The sequence below is a fragment of the Propithecus coquereli genome, unplaced genomic scaffold (assembly GCF_000956105.1).
Source record: "Propithecus coquereli isolate 6110/MARCELLA unplaced genomic scaffold, Pcoq_1.0 Scaffold28, whole genome shotgun sequence".
NCBI classification, from domain to species: Eukaryota; Metazoa; Chordata; class Mammalia; order Primates; family Indriidae; genus Propithecus; species Propithecus coquereli.
Genome location: NW_012148396.1, coordinates 12,112,967 through 12,129,708, shown reverse-complemented (window position 1 = coordinate 12,129,708; position 16,742 = coordinate 12,112,967). Strand labels below are relative to the sequence as shown.

Here is a 16,742-nt window from a genome sequence, read left to right as displayed (position 1 = left end):
TCCAGGTAATTTCTTTCTATTTTTTTAGTAGAGACGGGGTCTCGCTCTTGCTCAGGCTGATCTTGAACTCCGAAGGTCAAACGATCCACCTGCCTCAGCCTCCCAGAGTGCTAGGATTACAGGCGTGAGCCACCATGCCTGGCCTAAAAATTTTTTTATGTACTAATATCTTTTTCCTCTCCTTCTGGAGCTCCAAATATACAAATGTTAGATGTTTTGGTATTGTTTCTCAGGTCTTTCAAGCTTTGTTAGTTTTTTTAAAATTTTTTACTCCTGTTTTTCAAGTTGGATAATTTCTATTAATCACCTCAAGTTTTCTGATTCTTTCCTTTGTAATCTCCATTTTTCTGTTGAGACATTCAGTGGATTTTTTTATTTCAGGTGATATATTTTTCACTTCTGACATTTCCATATGGTTCTTTTTTTATATATTTCCTATTTTTCTGCTGACAACTTCTGCCTTTCCATTCGTTCCGGAGTGTTCCCTTTTACCCCAGGGAGCCAGCTGTAATGGCTGCTCTAAAGTCATCTTCTGGTCATCCATGTGTGGTCCTTGTGCTTTGCCGCCTGTTATCTGCTCCCTTGACACTGGGTCAGATATTCAGTGCTTGGAATGTCGAATAATTTTGGGTTGTATCTTGGATATCTTAGATAATATGATGTGAGGCTCTGGGCCCTGTTAGGACCCTCCTGAGAATGTGGACCTTTTGTTTTGGTTGGTGCTTTTCCTGGTGGGTCCAGACCACGAGTGCATCCCACCCTCTGTGTGCGTGGGCTCAGTGTCAGTTCTGTCCCCAAAGCTCTTGCCATGCTGTGTGGGTTTCCCACACGTGCTGCACGGCACAGGACTGAACCCCAGCCGTGCTGTTTCCCATGCAGAGTGAGGACCCTTCCTCCACTCTCCTCTCCGAGGCCTCCCCGTGTGCTCTGGCGCCCGTCAGCCCCCTTCCTTGGTCCTCATGTAGAAAGGCCCTTCTCAGAGTTCTGATCCCTGGGCTATTGTGCAATTTCACACCACCAAGGCTGTACTCAGGGCAAAGCAGCAAGATAAAAGAGATGGGAAAATAAGAAAGGTCTTGCATGCACGTCCCGGAACACAAGGGTCCTTGTGCTCAGATCCTCTGTCTGCAAAGGTGGGTCTCTTGCAGGATCTTAGGTGCCCACAGTGTCACCAGCACTGCCACCACAAGGCAGGCCCAGAACAGGGTTGGGAGAGGAAAGAAGGGAAGTGGGGGTTTCTCCCACGGTCTAGCTTGCAAAGGGAAAGTTTTCTCGCGGGGTTTTGGTCTCTGTGCCCATGGCACAATCGTGAGAATTGATCCATCCTCAGGTCAAAGCTATGGATATAGTAGGAAAAAAACTGCCTAGTGAACTCACCACTACACCAGTTGTTCTCAAGTTTGGACTTTCCTCCTCTGTCCAGTTGCTCCTGTTAGCCTTCCTGAGTCCTCCAGCACTAAATGTAGAGCTGTCGTGGCCTTGCTCCATCTCGGCAAGCCCCAGAAGCCTCAGGACTTTCCCAGTTGCACAGGTGAGGAAGCTGAGTCCTGGGGGCTTAACCTGCCCAGGTCCCCACGATGGGTGGGAGCTCACGAGCACCGCAATCTTCCCCAATGGGCCTGACTGAGCGCTGGGACTCGCACACGGGCCCCTCTGTGGCTGTGCCAGGTGACGGCAGGATGGACGGCAGCCAGCCAAAGGCTAGGAATGAATGCTCTGCGAGGCATCCTGGAGTGCCTGACTAGGAGCACGGAGGGCGGCCGGTCCTTACTGAGTCTGGACAGTATCCAACAGCGGGCAAAGGAAGCTGCAGCGACTAGTGGAGCCCAACGTGGTGGCGGCAGAGTGCACGTGTCGTGCCAGGTGCATGCACAAGCAGCTCGCTCCATGGCCAGCACAGGGCATGGAGGAGCCAGGCATGTGCCCCAGTCGCCACGCGCTTGCAACTTACTGTCTCAAGTTTGGAACCAAAACAGATTTGGAGACGCCCAGGATCCCTTGACAAAATTTCTCGCCAATCTCTAGGTATCTGAACTCAAAAACTTTATATTTACTCATATAAAGGGTAAGATTGCAGGCTCTGGGATTAAACTCTTGTACTCAAATGCCAACACTGCTCCTTAATAACTGCATACTCTTTGCAAGCTACTTCATTTCTCAATGCCTCAGTTTCCCTTTTTGTAAAATGGGCATAATGATAGTACCCAACTCATACAATGGTCGTGAGTGCTAATAGAACCTGAATCCTCTAAGTTCAAAAAACCCTACAATAATGATAGAGCAGGAGTAGCAGAGTGTTGCTTTTTGTTATTTTTCACATGCGTGTGGCTTTTCTCTTCCTGTATGAATATAAGATTTTCTCCCGAGTCACCCCAAGGCATCCTCCTGGCTGAAAGGAAATTAGGATTGTTATAGAAAGGATAACAAAAGAAAAGACTAGATAATATTCAGATTTTTATGTTCAAGTAACCATGAAAGACAGGTTTGTGCCGGGCTTTCTGCCTTCCTTCAGCTCTAGTCGTGATTTCTCTCCAGGCCCTTCATTGCCATTTGCCTGTTTGCTCCTTTTGTCTTGGAGGACAGTGAGAAGAAAAGACAGGTATTGAGGAGGGTGGATACCTGGGTTTGCCCTTTCTGACACCACTAGTAGGGGTTGTTTCAAAAACACCCTGACAGGTGAGGAAACGCCAAGGGCAGGGCACACCTGTGCCCATGAGAGCAGCACCATCACCTACATCGAGCCCCTCGAGGTACCCAGGCAGTGTGGAGGCTGAGGTAGGAGTGACACCTGCCATAGGCCCACAACAGGGCAGGGGACCTCACAGCAGACACGTGGCTGGCAGTCTGCCCCACGGCAGAGACTGTGAGGGTCAGGGAGCACTCTGAGCCATGGCCAGCCCAGGGCACTGATCATGTGTCACATCTGCTGCCAGCTTCAACACAATGGCCAGTGGACACAGTGCCACACTCTAGACAAAGAGGAAGCTGGTGGTTCTGGGACTTCAGACCACCTGGGGTCCTCCAAAGACCCTTCTACTTTAAAAAAAATTCCTGAGGGGCCACAACCTCAGGCTAAACTGGCCCCCTGTACAGTCCTACAGCCCACTAGGGTGACACCTGAGTTTGGGATAATGTGGACCAGCAACACCCCAGACCTTGTCACAAGTTGACAAAACCCTCTGGAAGAAGATGCATCCTATGTGCCTTCAGTTTATTCCTTCTCAGAATAGTGTCCAGCATACGATCAAAGAAACCAGAGCACATCAAGAGCAAAGCCTCCACAAGCAAGAACTCACAGAAATAACAGAACAAACCACAGAAACAAACCCACAAGGACTGTAAAACAGCCCTGGTCGCTATGTTTAATAAATCAAACCTAAAAATATCACAGGAACTGGAAACTATAAAAGGAGACATAGATTTGAAAAATAAGAAATTCTGGAACTGAAAACAGTAATAATTAAAATTAAGAATTCAAGCCAGGCGCGGTGACTCACACCTGTACTCCCAGCACTTTGGGAGACTGAGGCAGGAGGATGGCTTGAACCCAGGAGTTCAAGACCAGCCCGAGCAACATAGTGAGACCCCCTCTCCACAAAAAAAAAAATTCATAAAATAATTCAATGAGCAGATTTAACCAGGATATCAGACCAGTCACAGAGGGAGCAGGTGAACCAGACGACAGAAGGAACTATGGAGAATATGGCACAAGGAGGAAAAAGCTGCAGAGGGCAGGAAAGAAGGTCAAAGAGAACAGTAAGATGGTCCAAGGTATGTCAAAGGGAGTCTTCAAAGGAAGAGAGACAGAGAATGGGGCAGAGGGAACATTGGGAATTTTCTACATCTGATCAAAGATATTAATGTCCAGATTCAAGAAGTCCCCCAATTCCTAGCAATGTCATAATGAAACTACAGACATCCAAAGGCCAAGAGAAGGTCTTAAAGGCAGCCAGAGAGAAAAGTCAGATTGCCACAGAGAAAGAGATAGACTCACAGCTGACCTCCCCCAGGCAGCAACGAAGCCAGACTAGAGGAGCTTCCACAGACAGCCAGGAACCCAGACTCTTCCCCTCCCCACACATCTCAACACTGACCCTGGAACAGGGGCATGTTGTGGAAGACTGAGCCATCTAAGAGGTCCGTCCCTAGATCTGGGGACACTAGCATCACCTAACAGGACCAGTTTTAATTATTGCAAGGAACTAGGCCAGAGTTGGCTTTTGTCCCTGCTGGCCCAGGGTGAGGCTCCTGAGTATAGCCAAGTTAGTCACAGAAGTGCCTTCTTGTCCTCTGCACTACGATGACCCCAAGGCAGAGAGAGGAACAGGGTGAGGAAGTGGAGCTTGGGAGGAGGAAGCCCAGACACAGGGAGAAGCAGCTCAGACAGCAGCGGGCCCAGAAAAGACCCCAGGCTCCAGCCTGCCGGGCTGCCCCCATCCAGGTCCTGCTCTTAGATTTCTGGGAGATTTGTTCCTCCTTATTCCATGTATAGTCTCAAAGCACACCTCATGGTCGTGCAGGCATTTGGAGGATTCGCGCACAGTGTGGCTGCACATCCTTCATAGCACATGTGTCAGGGAGGCTAATGATGCCATTGCAGAGCATCTGTTTTCCTTGAGGTGCTTAACATTATGCAAAGAGTATGAACCACCCTGTGGTACAAATAGATACTCTGGTGAACTCTGACAATAGCTAGATTGCACAAAGGAGGGGGTGCATTTTATACCTAGTTAATGTCCAACAAAGTGATTACAATGATCATTGATTTAGTTATGATTTTTCCTTTTATTTTTTGAAAAAGCCAGGATCTCCTACCTTGGGTATGGATTTAATGTTGATTTTATTTTTATATTAAAAAGAAAAAACTGTGTTCAAAATTTAAAGATGCCTCTAAATAATAATCCAGTAACAGTCAACAACATAATTTTAAAGTAACTTTTATGGGCTGAATTCTGTCCCTGAAAAACTCATGTTGAAGTTCTAACCCCCAGTACCTCAAAATGTGACTATATTTGGAGACAGGGCCTTTAAGGAGGTAATTAAGATAAAATAAGTTTGTCAGGGTGGGCCCTAATTCTATGTGACTGGTATCCTTAGAGGAGATTAGGACACAGACACACACAGACTGAGGGGTGACTGTGTGAAGAGGGAGCGATAAGGCGGCCGTCTGCAAGCCAAGGAGAGAGGCCTCAGGAGAAACCAAACCTGTTGATACCTTCATCTTGGACTTCAGCCTCCAGAACTGTGAGAAAATAAATTTCTGTTGTTCATCACCCAGTCTGTGGTATTTGTTATGACATCTCAAACAAATTAATACAGCAACTACCTTTAAAATGAGAAGAAAGGCCAGGTGCAGTGGCTCACGCCTGTAATCCTAACACTCTGGGAGGCCGAGGTGGGAGGATCGCTTGAGGTCAGGAGTTCGAGACCAGCCTGAGCAAGAGTGAGACCCCATCTCTATTTAACAAAATAAAAATAAAAATAAAATAAAATGAGACGAAAAATATGACATTGTATTAGTTATTATGCAAGTTATTTTTTTCTTTAATGTTCCATCTTTAATTTGTAGTCACTATTATTAACAAAAAATGAACAAAACTTCCCTATGACATCTATCGTAAATCATCTCAACAAGAGAAATATTCATATCTTTTTATTTTGGTATTGCAGGACAGAGATTTGTTTATTTTCCTCATCTTAATTCAGCCTCACGGCCGGGAGCAGTGGCAGCACCTGGAGTCCCAGCTACTCGGGAGGCTGAGGTGGGAGATCACGTGAGTCCAGGAGTTCTAGGCTGCAGTGAGCTGTGATCATGCCACTGCACTCCAGCCTGGGCGACAGAGCCGGACCCTGTCTCTATTAAAAAAATGTTTTTAATTAAAAAAATTAAGTTCCGCCTTACACTTATGATAGCCCTATGCACTTTGCAATGCCGAATACCGTGGTTATTACAGCCCAGAGCCTAACATACATGACATAGCAGACAACTTCATACTTACTTGTCTCTACTGCTCTTTTGACAAAGTGATATTCAATCTTTTCCGCAAGTTTTTTAAATGACTAAAAATGTTCACATTGTCCTTTAAGGCAATTTGATGTACATGCTAAGATTCCACCATGAAGGGTCTTTTATACTTACAATAGCCTGCCGTAGGCATCAGTTATCTTCTATTTAGACTTTGCTGTATAAATACGCTGTATATATATATACCTCTCTTTCTTTTCTTTTCTTTTCTTTCTTTTTTTTTTAAGACAGCGTCTTGCTCTACTGCCCAAGCTGGAGTACAGTGATGCGCTCACTGAAGCTTTGAACTCCTGAGCTCATGTGATCTCCCGCCTTAGCCACCTGAGTAGCTAGGACTACAGCTACACGCCAACAATACCGAGCCAATTTTTCAATTTTTTTGTAGAGATGGGGTCTCGCTATGTTGCCCAGGCTTGTCTCAGATTCCTGGCCTCAAGTGATTCTCCCACCTTCACCTCCCAAAATGCTGGGATTACAGGTGTGAGCCACCATGCCTGGCCTATGCGTCTATTTTTTATAAATAATTTATGATTAAATATATTGCTACCCTCCTGAAATTTTTTTTGAAAGAATTGACAATTTATTTCCAATTAGTACTTCTAAACACACACACACACACTCACCCGTATCCACTTCCAACCTGGCTGTTGCCCGACATGGGGCATCAGTGGCTATCATTCAGATACACCAGTTTCTTGCCACGTGGGCCTCTTCTCAGGGCAGCTCACAGGATGGCAGCAGCTTCCTTAGAGCAGGTGAGGGAGCCACAGTCTCTGCCACCTGGTCTCAGAGGTGCCAGCCTATTTCCTCTGCTGTGTTCTTAGAAGCAAGTCCCCAAGGGCAGTCCACACTCCTGAGAGGGAACTGTACATGGGTGTGAAACCAGGAGACGGGATTGGGGGCAGAAAGTGGGAGGGGCCCTCTGGTGCTCCTCTGACCTCTGGATTGGGACCATCTGGCTTTCTCCCACCCCAGGATTCCTGGCATCTAGGACACCAGTCCTGAGCCCCTGAGCTGGGGAGTCATCCACATGCAGTGGGAAAGAAATGGGCAGGAATTCAGAGAGCAGGTCACCTGCTTGCCTCACGGGATGGAGAGGCTTGGAAAAACCCCAAGGGGTCCACAAGGTGGGGGAGGAGGCAGTGAGCAGAGACCCTACAGTTGGTACTATGTGCCACTACAAGAGGATGGGCTGTCTAGCAGTGCCAATGATGGCTCCTGAGAACAAGCATGGTCCCAAATAATGTCTAATAAATAACAAAGGGCCTGGCAGAATCTGTGGATGGGCAAGCACAGAGGCAGGGCAGAGGGTGGTCCCAGTTCTGGAACACAGGCCTGAGGAAGCCACCTCCTCTGTGAACTGGTGGGGAACAGTCAGACCCACCGTGTGGGGTGGCAGGGATAAATGGCTGAGGACCACCTGCCTGTCCATCCCTGCATGTGAATACATGTTACTCTCATGTGTCTTTGTTCCCATGTGTGGAGGGAATGCTGAGAGCTTGCACTAGTCTCCTGGGGCTGCTGCCCTCAATGGGGTGGCTTAAAACAATACAAATTTACTCTCTCACGGTTCTGGGGCTGGAAGTGCAAGATGAAGATGTCAGCAGGGTTGGTTCCTTCTTGAGGCTCTGGGGAGATTCTGTACCAGGCTTTTCTCCTCACCGCTAGTGGCTCTGGTGATCCTTGGCCCCTAGATACCTCCTTCCAATGTCTGCCTCTCTCTTCATGTGGCCATCTCCCCTGTTTCTCTGGGCCTCAAATATCCCTTCTCTTTCTCTTAAAAGGACACCAAACATTGGATTTAGGGCCTACCCTAAATCAGGGATGACCTTATCTCAAGATCCTAAACTTACTTGCATCTGTGAATTCCCTTTTTCCAAACAAGACTATGTTCCTAGGGACTAGGGGTTAGGACATGGACATATCTTCTGGGGAGCTCTCTTTCACCTGTCACAGAGCATGTGTCTAGTTATGGGGGCAGAGAAAGGAAAGGAAATTCATTGAGATTCTGCTCAAATGTTACCTCTTCCTTGGACCCCACCTAAAACACCTCATCAGCCCCCGCATCCATTCAACAAACATCTGCTGTGCCAGCCACTATCCTCAGCATCACAAAAAGAGCAGGTATAGTGAGCAGACACCCCTGCTCCCCTGGAGCTTGGATCCCAACAGAGACACAGAGAGTGAAGAGAGACGAGTAAAGCATACGCGCCAGTCGGGTATGGATGGATGCCAAGGAAGAAGCCAAGTCCAGCAGGGGAAGCAGGGATGGGCTGTGATGTCAGATGGGTGACCAGGGCCAGCCTCTCTGAGGTGATGAGTCAGGATCTGCAGGAAGTGGACTTGGAGGCAGAGGGCACAGCCAGGGTGAAGACCCTGCAGCAAGGTGCTTGGCCTATGTAACAGACAACTTGGGGCCTGTGTGCCTGGAGTGGCTCAACTGGAGAGGGTGGGGGAATGAGTTCAAGGTGATGGGGCCACTGCAGGGCCTTTGTGGTTAGGGTGTGGTCCTCGTGCTGAGTGAGAAGGGACCACTGAGAGGTGTTCCCAAGAGCACCTCAGGTTCAATTACTCCCTAGAAGGATGGCTATACTCATGGGTACTATTTACTGCAGCAAAGAATACAGATTAAAATTGGCAGAGCAAAGGCTCATGGGAGAGTCTAGGAGACACCCAGCACCATCCTCCAGTTGTCATATCCAGTGGAGTCATGTGAATAGCACTCAGCTCAGCCAGCAGTGTGTGTGACGACATGCCTGGGGTACTGCCCACGAGGGAGAGCCCAAGCCACGGAGTCCAGCATTTTATTGAGTAGGTCACGTAGGCACTGCTGACCTCCCATGGGGCTGACTTCAGTCTCCCGTCCTCCAGTGGTCACACTGATGCCAAGTGGCCCCAGGCCCCAACAGCTTACATTGTCAGCACAGACCGTGGCATGGCCCAAGGCCCCAGCAAACGTGGATGCTTGAATCAGGCAGCATATTCCAAGAGGTTAGAGGCTGTCTCCCAGGAGCTGGTCAAGGGCCAGTTTCTCTGGAAAGTGTGGGATTTGAATACCCCAAACCTCCACTGCACAGGGGTTCTGAACAGGATCACCTGGTGCTGGTGGAAGCCGGGAACATGGGGAGCACTGCTGGTCAGAGAAGAGTGACAGCAGTGGACACAGGGAAGGGTCAGATGCAGCTATGCCAAAGGCTAGGACAGAAAGAGGCATCCCAGGGTCTCAGAGACTGGCAGGGCTGAGCACACTGAGTGGGGCTGGGAGGAGCAGGAGTTCAGCTGGACGCCACGTTTGAGAGTGGGCAGGCACCTTTGTCTCTAGAAAGAGACGAAGGAGGGGCCAGGAACCCGCAGGTGGGAGAGGGAGGAGACCGTGGGAAGGGAGTGGGCTGTGGGGTACGGGGGGATCTTAGCTGAGATGCCAGAAGGCGGCCTCCTGGGGGAGGGGGCTGCTTGCAAGTCGGGGTGGGGCGCCCTCCTGGAAGGTGGGAAGATGGGCTTGTGCGCGTGAAAGAGAAGCACAGAATTGCCGGCCAGTGAGAGATCTGCAGCTAGGGTTAGCTATGAATCAGTCAACCGAGTCAGCCTGCCTGTGTACGGACCTCCACCTCCAGCGGCCCTCCCTCGTGTCCCCTGGGGCTGGGACTCGGGGAATGTTGGCCAAGAGTGCCACTCAGCTTCTGAGGGGCTCCTGCAGCTGGAGCAGGCCATAGCCTGGGTGGGCCCCCGATGCCCCTGCCCTGGGCCCTCCCCCAGACCCTCAGGTGCGCAACCGCGCGCAGAGTGGGCTGCTCCAGGCCCCGGTTCTATGCCCGGCCGGCGGCAGGCGGGGCTCCGAATGTGCGTGGTCGGAGTGGGGAAGGGAAGCGGGACGGGATCCCGCTCCTAGAACTGGACAGAGGCAGGTCTCAGACCCGCCCCCCCCTCCCTGGCTGCCAAGGCCGCAGCGTGCCCAGGGAGTCCCCGACCGACACGGCTCAGAATGGTCCGGTGGCCTTCTCTCCCCAAAGCAGGAGCGGTCTCTGCAGGAGCCGGGCGGGCCCAGGAAGAGAGTGGGTGGGCCTCGGATGGGTGTGGGCGGGGCCTCGGACAGGAGTGGGTGGGCCTCGGATGGGAGCGGGCGGGACCTGAGCCGGGAAAGGGCGGAGCCTCTACGCGGGGCAGGGCACTCGACGGGGCGGGGCGGGGCGCGGCCGGGACTGGGCCGCCCGCGGGGAAGCTCCGCTCCGACTCCCGACCGCAGAGGCGGCTCGGGAGGGGCGGGCCGGCTCCACCCCGGGTCCCTCTCCCGGCCCGCCGCGCGCTCGCGCCTCCCAGTCCCGGAGCTGGGGTGGGGGCTAGAGGCGGCTGCGGCTCCGGGCTGGGCGGCTGGGCGGCTGGGTGCAGGGTCAGGGCGGGCCGGGAGCGGCGGCGGGGCCGGGCGGCGGATTGTGCGGAGGGCGGTGGCCTGGGTCTGCCGAGCCATGGCGGCTGCGGAGCCGGCGCCGAGGCGGGGCCGGGAGCGGGAACGGGAGGACGAGAGCGAGGACGAGAGTGACATCCTGGAGGAAAGCCCATGTGGCCGCTGGCAGAAGCGGCGGGAGCAGGTGGGCACCGGCGGTGGGCAGGGGTGACACCGCCCTCCCGGAGCCGGTGAGGCCCGGAGGCCACTGGGGGCCCTGGGGCGCTGGGGGAGCACAGGGGCTGGAAATCTCTCCGCGGCCTCTCTCAGGCGTCCGGCGACTTGGCCAGCCCTTGGACCCCTTTGGCCCGGCGCCCACGCCCTGGCGAGAAACTCTCCATTCTCGAAGACGCTAGTCTCCTTCCAGGACCACCTCCCCATGCCTCTGGGATCCGCTGCTAAACGCCCTGAAACCTGATCCAAATCTTCTTAGCCTAGCCCCTGGGTAGGACCCCGCCCCCACCAGCCGCCCCCCGGGACCCCAGCTCACCCACAGAGGGTGTCAAGGCCTGTAGCACATGCTCAGGCTGCAGGAAGGGTGTGCACAGGGACTAAGTCCTCCCCCTCAACCCTGACACCCCAGGGCACACATAACCCCCCACCCCCCCCACCCCCAGGTGAACCAGGGGAATATGCCCGGGGTCCAGAGCACCTTCCTGGCCATGGACACCGAGGAGGGGGTAGAAGTGGTGTGGAATGAGCTCCACTTCGGAGACAGGAAGGCCTTCGCGGCCCATGAGGTGAGGCCCACTGCTCCCTCCTCATCCCATCCCCTTGACCACCTGGTGACCACCCCTACCCTCCCCAGGAGAAGATCCAGACCATGTTTGAGCAACTGGCCCTGGTGGACCACCCTAACATCGTCAAGTTGCACAAGTACTGGCTGGATGCCTCTGAGACCCGTGCAAGGGTGAGCAGGCAAGGCCACTAAGCAGAGTGAGGTCACAAGCTGGGTGGGGCTGCCATGGGACACGCAGCTGCTGGAACCTCTGAGCCCCTGTCTCCCACCCCCCACAGGTCATCTTCATCACGGAGTATGTGTCATCCGGCAGCCTCAAGCAATTTCTCAAAAAGACCAAGAAGAACCACAAGGCCATGAATGCCCGGGTATGGGGAGTAGGCTGGCGCAGCACTGGGGAGAGGACAGGGCTGGGGTGGCTTCAGGGACAGGGGCAGCCTTGGATGGGCTGGGTGAGGGCGCAGGGTGGGCTCCACAGGCCCAGCTGCCTCTCCGGTGCCCACCCGACGGAGTCCTGCGTCCGCCGCTAGGCCTGGAAGCGCTGGTGCACGCAGATCCTGTCAGCGCTCAGGTGAGACCTGGGATTTGCCTGCGCGCCTGCAGCGCTGCCCCCCACCTCTCAGCACACCTGACCCGGCTCTGCCTGCTCTCCCCTCTGCACACCTGCAGCTTTCTGCATGCCTGCAGCCCCCCCATCATCCACGGCAACCTGACCAGTGACACCATCTTCATTCAGCACAACGGCCTCGTCAAGATCGGCTCCGGTGCTGGAGGGGCGGGGCTGGGCAGGGGGCACGGGGCTGGGGGACTTGCCCCGGGCAGAGGGCAGAGGACGCCCAACGCCCCAGCTCGCTGACTCGGCTCTTTCTCCCCGCCCTGGCCCACGCAGTGTGGCACCGCATCTTCTCCAATGGTGCGTGGGAACCCTGGGTGGAAGGGGTCCTGGATGGGTCCGGTACACTCAGGCCTGCGCTCTTCTATAGCGCTTCCGGACGATCTTCGAAGCCCCATCCGCGCTGAGCGAGAGGAACTGCGGAACCTGCACTTCTTCCCACCAGAGTATGGCGGTGAGTCCTGGGCCCCGCGCCCCACCCCTCACACACACCAGGCCTTGTCCTGTGCATCTGTCCTACCTGCCCTTCCTTGCTCTCTCCTTTTCAGAGGTTGCTGATGGGACCGCCGTGGACATATTCTCCTTTGGCATGTGTGCGCTGGAGGTACTGGCTCTGGCCTCCTAGCCCCTTCCCAGCTGGGCTCTACCCCATCTCACTTGTACCCCTTCACCATGCCTAATCTGACCCTGCACCCCAGATGGCTGTGCTGGAGATCCAGTCCAACGGGGACACCCGAGTCACAGAGGAGGCCATTGCTCGTGCCAGGCACTCGCTGAGTGACCCCAACATGCAAGTAAGCAGCTTTCCCTGCCCCTCCCAGGCTGGTTCAAGGTGCTCAGGCAGGGCCAGTGAGTGCTGTGGGCAGGCCTGGAGGTGTACTGGGGCTAGTGCAGCTGACGGGTGTGCCAGCTGGAGGGGCTCACAGGGACACATTCCCAGCATGAAGGCCCTAAGGGATCAGCACGTTCTAAGGAGAACACCAGAGAGATACTCCCTGTGTGGGCACTATTACTATGCCCATTTTATAGATAAAGAAACTGAGGCTCACAAGGGCTAAGTACTTTGCCCTGGGCTTTAGAGTAAATGTGGAACTAGCATTCCCACCTGGGTCTGCCTGACTCCAAGTCCTTGCCTTTAAACTTCCAGGAGGTGAGGAGCCCCAGCTTGTCAGGGGGCCATGGTAGGCATCAGTGGGGAGTACAGGATGGAAGCTGCATCCACAGCCTCTCTGGTGGGAGGCCAGTAGCTTAATTCTACAGACTCAGGAGACGGGTACCTGGAAGGGCATGAGAGACAGGGAGGGCACAGATGTGGGGCAGGTGGGGATCCATCAAGGTCAGCTCCGGAGTTGAGCCTGAGCTGGGGCAACCAAGTGGGGGCAGGCTGTGGGTAGGAGGGCTCTCATCTGTGACTTGGGGACAATAGCACCTGCTCCCCATGATTTTTGTGAGGGTTAGGGAAGTAGAGCAGGGGTGCTCAGAGCTCAGGACCTGACTGTCCTCAAGCTCACATGATCAGGTCCTGGCTTCGCCTTCCCCTATGTGTGTCCTGTGGTGTCCCTGAGGAGGGAGGACTGTGGGGTAGAGCAGAGCACCTCCATCCACCGCCAGCCTCTCCTCTCCATGCCCAGGAGTTCATCCTCTCTTGCCTGGCCCGGGACCCTGCCTGCCGGCCCTCTGCCCACAGCCTCCTCTTCCACCGCGTGCTCTTCGAGGTGCACTCGCTGAAGCTCCTGGCAGCCCACTGCTTCATCCAGCACCAGTGTGAGGAGCAGGCCAGCCCAGAGGGTGGGCTGGGGGGCCGGGGTCCAGATGTGGAAGGGGGCCCTGTAGGACCTGAGACATGAGCCACTGCCTTGGTGCTCCTGTGGCCACAGACCTCATGCCTGAGAACGTGGTGGAGGAGAAGACCAAGGCCATGGACCTGCATGCAGTCTTGGCGGAGCTTCCCCGGCCCCGCCGGCCCCCATTGCAGTGGCGGTGAGCAGCCAGCACCTAGAAGCCTCCCCTCTCAACTCCCCTGGGCCCTCATATGCCTTCCACTCCCATGCCAGGTACTCGGAGGTTTCCTTCTTAGAGCTGGACAAATTCCTGGAGGATGTCAGGTGAGAGCTGGTGTGAGGTTGGGGACCAGGCAGCTGTCAGGCTGAGCCCCCAGCCACATTCTTGTGTTCCCAGGAACGGGATCTACCCACTGATGAACTTTGCAGCTGCTCGACCCCTGGGGCTGCCCCGAGTGCTGGCCCCACCCCCCGAGGAGGCCCAGAAGGCCAAGACCCCAACACCAGAACCCTTTGACTCTGAGACCAGAAAGGCGAGTCCCACTCCTGCTGCTCTGTGCCATCCCTCAGACCTCCCACCAGCCAGAGTGGGCACCCTCCTCTCGGTGCCCAAGAGCTCCTAGCCCAGCTCTCTGCCAGGCTGACCCCATGTGGGGTTGTGGGGGTCATAGGACAACCTGGGATACTCCCTTTCCCAGAGGCCCCTTGCCCCCTGCAGACCCTCCATACCACTCCTGCTGCCCCCCCCACCCCTCCTGCTGCCCCCATCCCTCTGTGCCCCATGCAGCCTTCCTCCGGAGCCTCCTCCAGTCCCACCCATCAGCTTGCTGGTCCCTTGATGGTGGTGTTCTGGTGTTTCCCTGGACTTCTCCTCCCACCAGGGGCCTCTCTCAGTCAGCCTTGCCACTCCCTCTCCCTTTTCCTGTCCATACCCACTGGGCTCCAGAGGGCCTGGCTTTGGCCCTGGGTGTGTCCCCATGGCCACTGCCCTGATCTGGGCCACCCCCATTCTTCATCTGGATGCTGCACCAGCCCCTGGCCTGACCTTCCACAGTGCAGGCAGAATCCTGTCCTAACAGTCAAAGCTGCCTGGCTCCTGGCTGTCTGCAGAGATGTGGGAGCCGTTGGCCTGGTCCCACTGGAGCCCCATGTTTTGGTGCTGTCATGCCTGCCTGACCTCCCCTCCCTTGCTTCTCACAGTCCCCTCTTTGTTCAGGTGTCCTCTCCACCTGTGAAAGCTCCTATTCATCCTTCAGTACCCAGCCCCGCAGCCCCAATGTCTACTCTTCTCGAAGTTTCCTTAACTTGCCAGGCCACTAGCAGTGAGATGTGCTTTCTGGGCTCCTCCGAGAGATGTTTCCCATGTCCAATCTCTGCTGTCCCTGTGGGCCCCTCTGAGGCAGCATCTGCTTAGTCGCTGAGCTCCAGCTTTTGTGGATGACCCCCGCAGGTGGTCCAGATGCAGTGCAACCTGGAGAGAACCGAGGACAAGGCTCGCTGGCATGTGAGCTGGGCCCCGGGCTGGGGCGGGCGTGAGCGCGGGACTGAGGGGCGAGGAAGGCGGCGGCGGCGGCGGGGGACGGGCGGACTCCTGGCACCGCCCCCGCCGACCCCACCCTGCCTCCCGCCGCCTCCCCCCTCAGCTCACTCTGCTTCTGGTGCTGGAGGACCGGCTGCACCGGCAGCTGACCTACGACCTGCTTCCAAGTAGGCCGCGCGGGCGGCGGGCGGCGGGCGGCGGGCGGCGACCTGGGGCGGCGGGCGGCGCGCGGCAAGGCGGCCTCACTCACGCGTCGCCCTACGCCGTTGCTGTTGCCGCAGCCGACAGCGCCCAGGACCTCGCCGCGGAGCTCGTGCACTATGGCTTCGTCCACGAGGTGCGCAGGTGGGCGTGGCCGGGCAACAGGGCGCGCGGGTGCGCCGCGCCCCTCCATCCCCCCATGCGTCCCTCCCCGCCTGCAGGACGACCGGATGAAGCTGGCGGCCTTCCTGGAGAGCACCTTCCTCAAGTACCGTGGGGCCCAGCCCTGACCCGCGCCCCAGCTGGGGGCCTCCACGTAGAGAAGAGCCCAGCCTTGCGGAGCTGCGTCCACCTGTGTGCCCCGGAGCTAGTGAGGACCGGGGCTGCAGAGTGGGGCTGAAGCCGCCTCCCAGGCACCCGAGGGTGGGGCTCACCCAGGGGTGAGGGAGTCCGGGTTGGGGGAGTGGCTAGGCCCGCATGTCCTTAGTGTCAGGGGTGCCTTGCCCACCCTGGCTTCCACAAGGCAGCCCTGTCCCATATCCTCCAGCCTCCTGACCGTGAGCCCCTGCCCCACTACCCCACTGCCCCACCAGCACCTCTGAGTCCTTAGCACTGGGAGGCTGCCCTGCAGGGAGCCCCACTGCCAACAGTGCCCACCTCATGGGTGGGGTGGGGGCGAGCCCTGGACAGACCTGTGCTCAAGAATTGCTCCATCCTGTTGGGAGACTGGCCATTCCTTGTTGTTACCATGGACCCACACAAGGAGCCTGGATCTCAAGATAGTGGTGGAGCACTTACAGGTGTCAGGCATGGCGCTGGGCACTGGGCAGGGCCGTGACTTGATGAGAGAAACAGATGGTAGAAAGCCCTGGAGCTGAGGCTGTTGTCAGCAAAGCCTCTGGTCCTGCACACACCAGTCTTGGACCCCTTCTCTGGCCCTCCACCCACTCTGAGATCAGCCCTGGAGCCCTCTGCAGTTTCTGCTCTGCTCTCCCCTGCAGCTCCCTCAGTGGCCAGTTTCTGTCCTGCACACCCTGGCCTGGAGGGGTCGGCAACCAGGCATCCTCCCTGCTCCTCAAACTCACACCCCTCTGTGTTACCTCCTGTACCTCCTCCCTGGGCAGCTGCTCCCTAGGCCCTGAGGATGTCACTCCTGGTCCCTGTCTGTCTCCCTCCCAACTCGCATCTCAGTCTTAGAGGTTCCAGTGTCTTCCTGGATTCTGCCCCACCTCTGGCCTCTCAGTTCTTGGACTGCCTCTTCCAATTTTAAACTGTATCTATAAATTTAGTGCATTCAGATTTCTTTTTAAGCATTTCAAATGTCAAACTAGGAAGGCTCATCACTGTATTAGTTCTATATTGCTGCTGTAAAATTCACCACAAACTTAGTGGCTTAAAATGG

At 55.4% G+C, this 16,742-nt stretch overlaps 1 protein-coding gene across 1 annotated transcript; it reads left to right on the top strand.

Annotated features, from left to right (window-relative positions):
- Positions 1-10,304: 10,304 nt before the first annotated feature.
- NRBP2 (nuclear receptor binding protein 2) lies at positions 10,305-15,696 on the top strand. Its single transcript, XM_012648168.1, has 18 exons — positions 10,305-10,611; positions 11,084-11,206; positions 11,275-11,376; positions 11,484-11,573; positions 11,736-11,776; positions 11,875-11,969; positions 12,095-12,118; positions 12,189-12,272; positions 12,367-12,422; positions 12,517-12,612; positions 13,450-13,582; positions 13,696-13,798; positions 13,873-13,923; positions 13,997-14,132; positions 15,050-15,103; positions 15,243-15,306; positions 15,421-15,476; positions 15,562-15,696. The coding sequence occupies exons 1-18, from the start codon at positions 10,489-10,491 to the stop codon at positions 15,628-15,630; spliced, it is 1,500 nt and encodes a 499-aa protein (XP_012503622.1). The 5' UTR covers positions 10,305-10,488; the 3' UTR covers positions 15,631-15,696.
- The last annotated feature ends 1,046 nt before the right edge of the window (positions 15,697-16,742 follow it).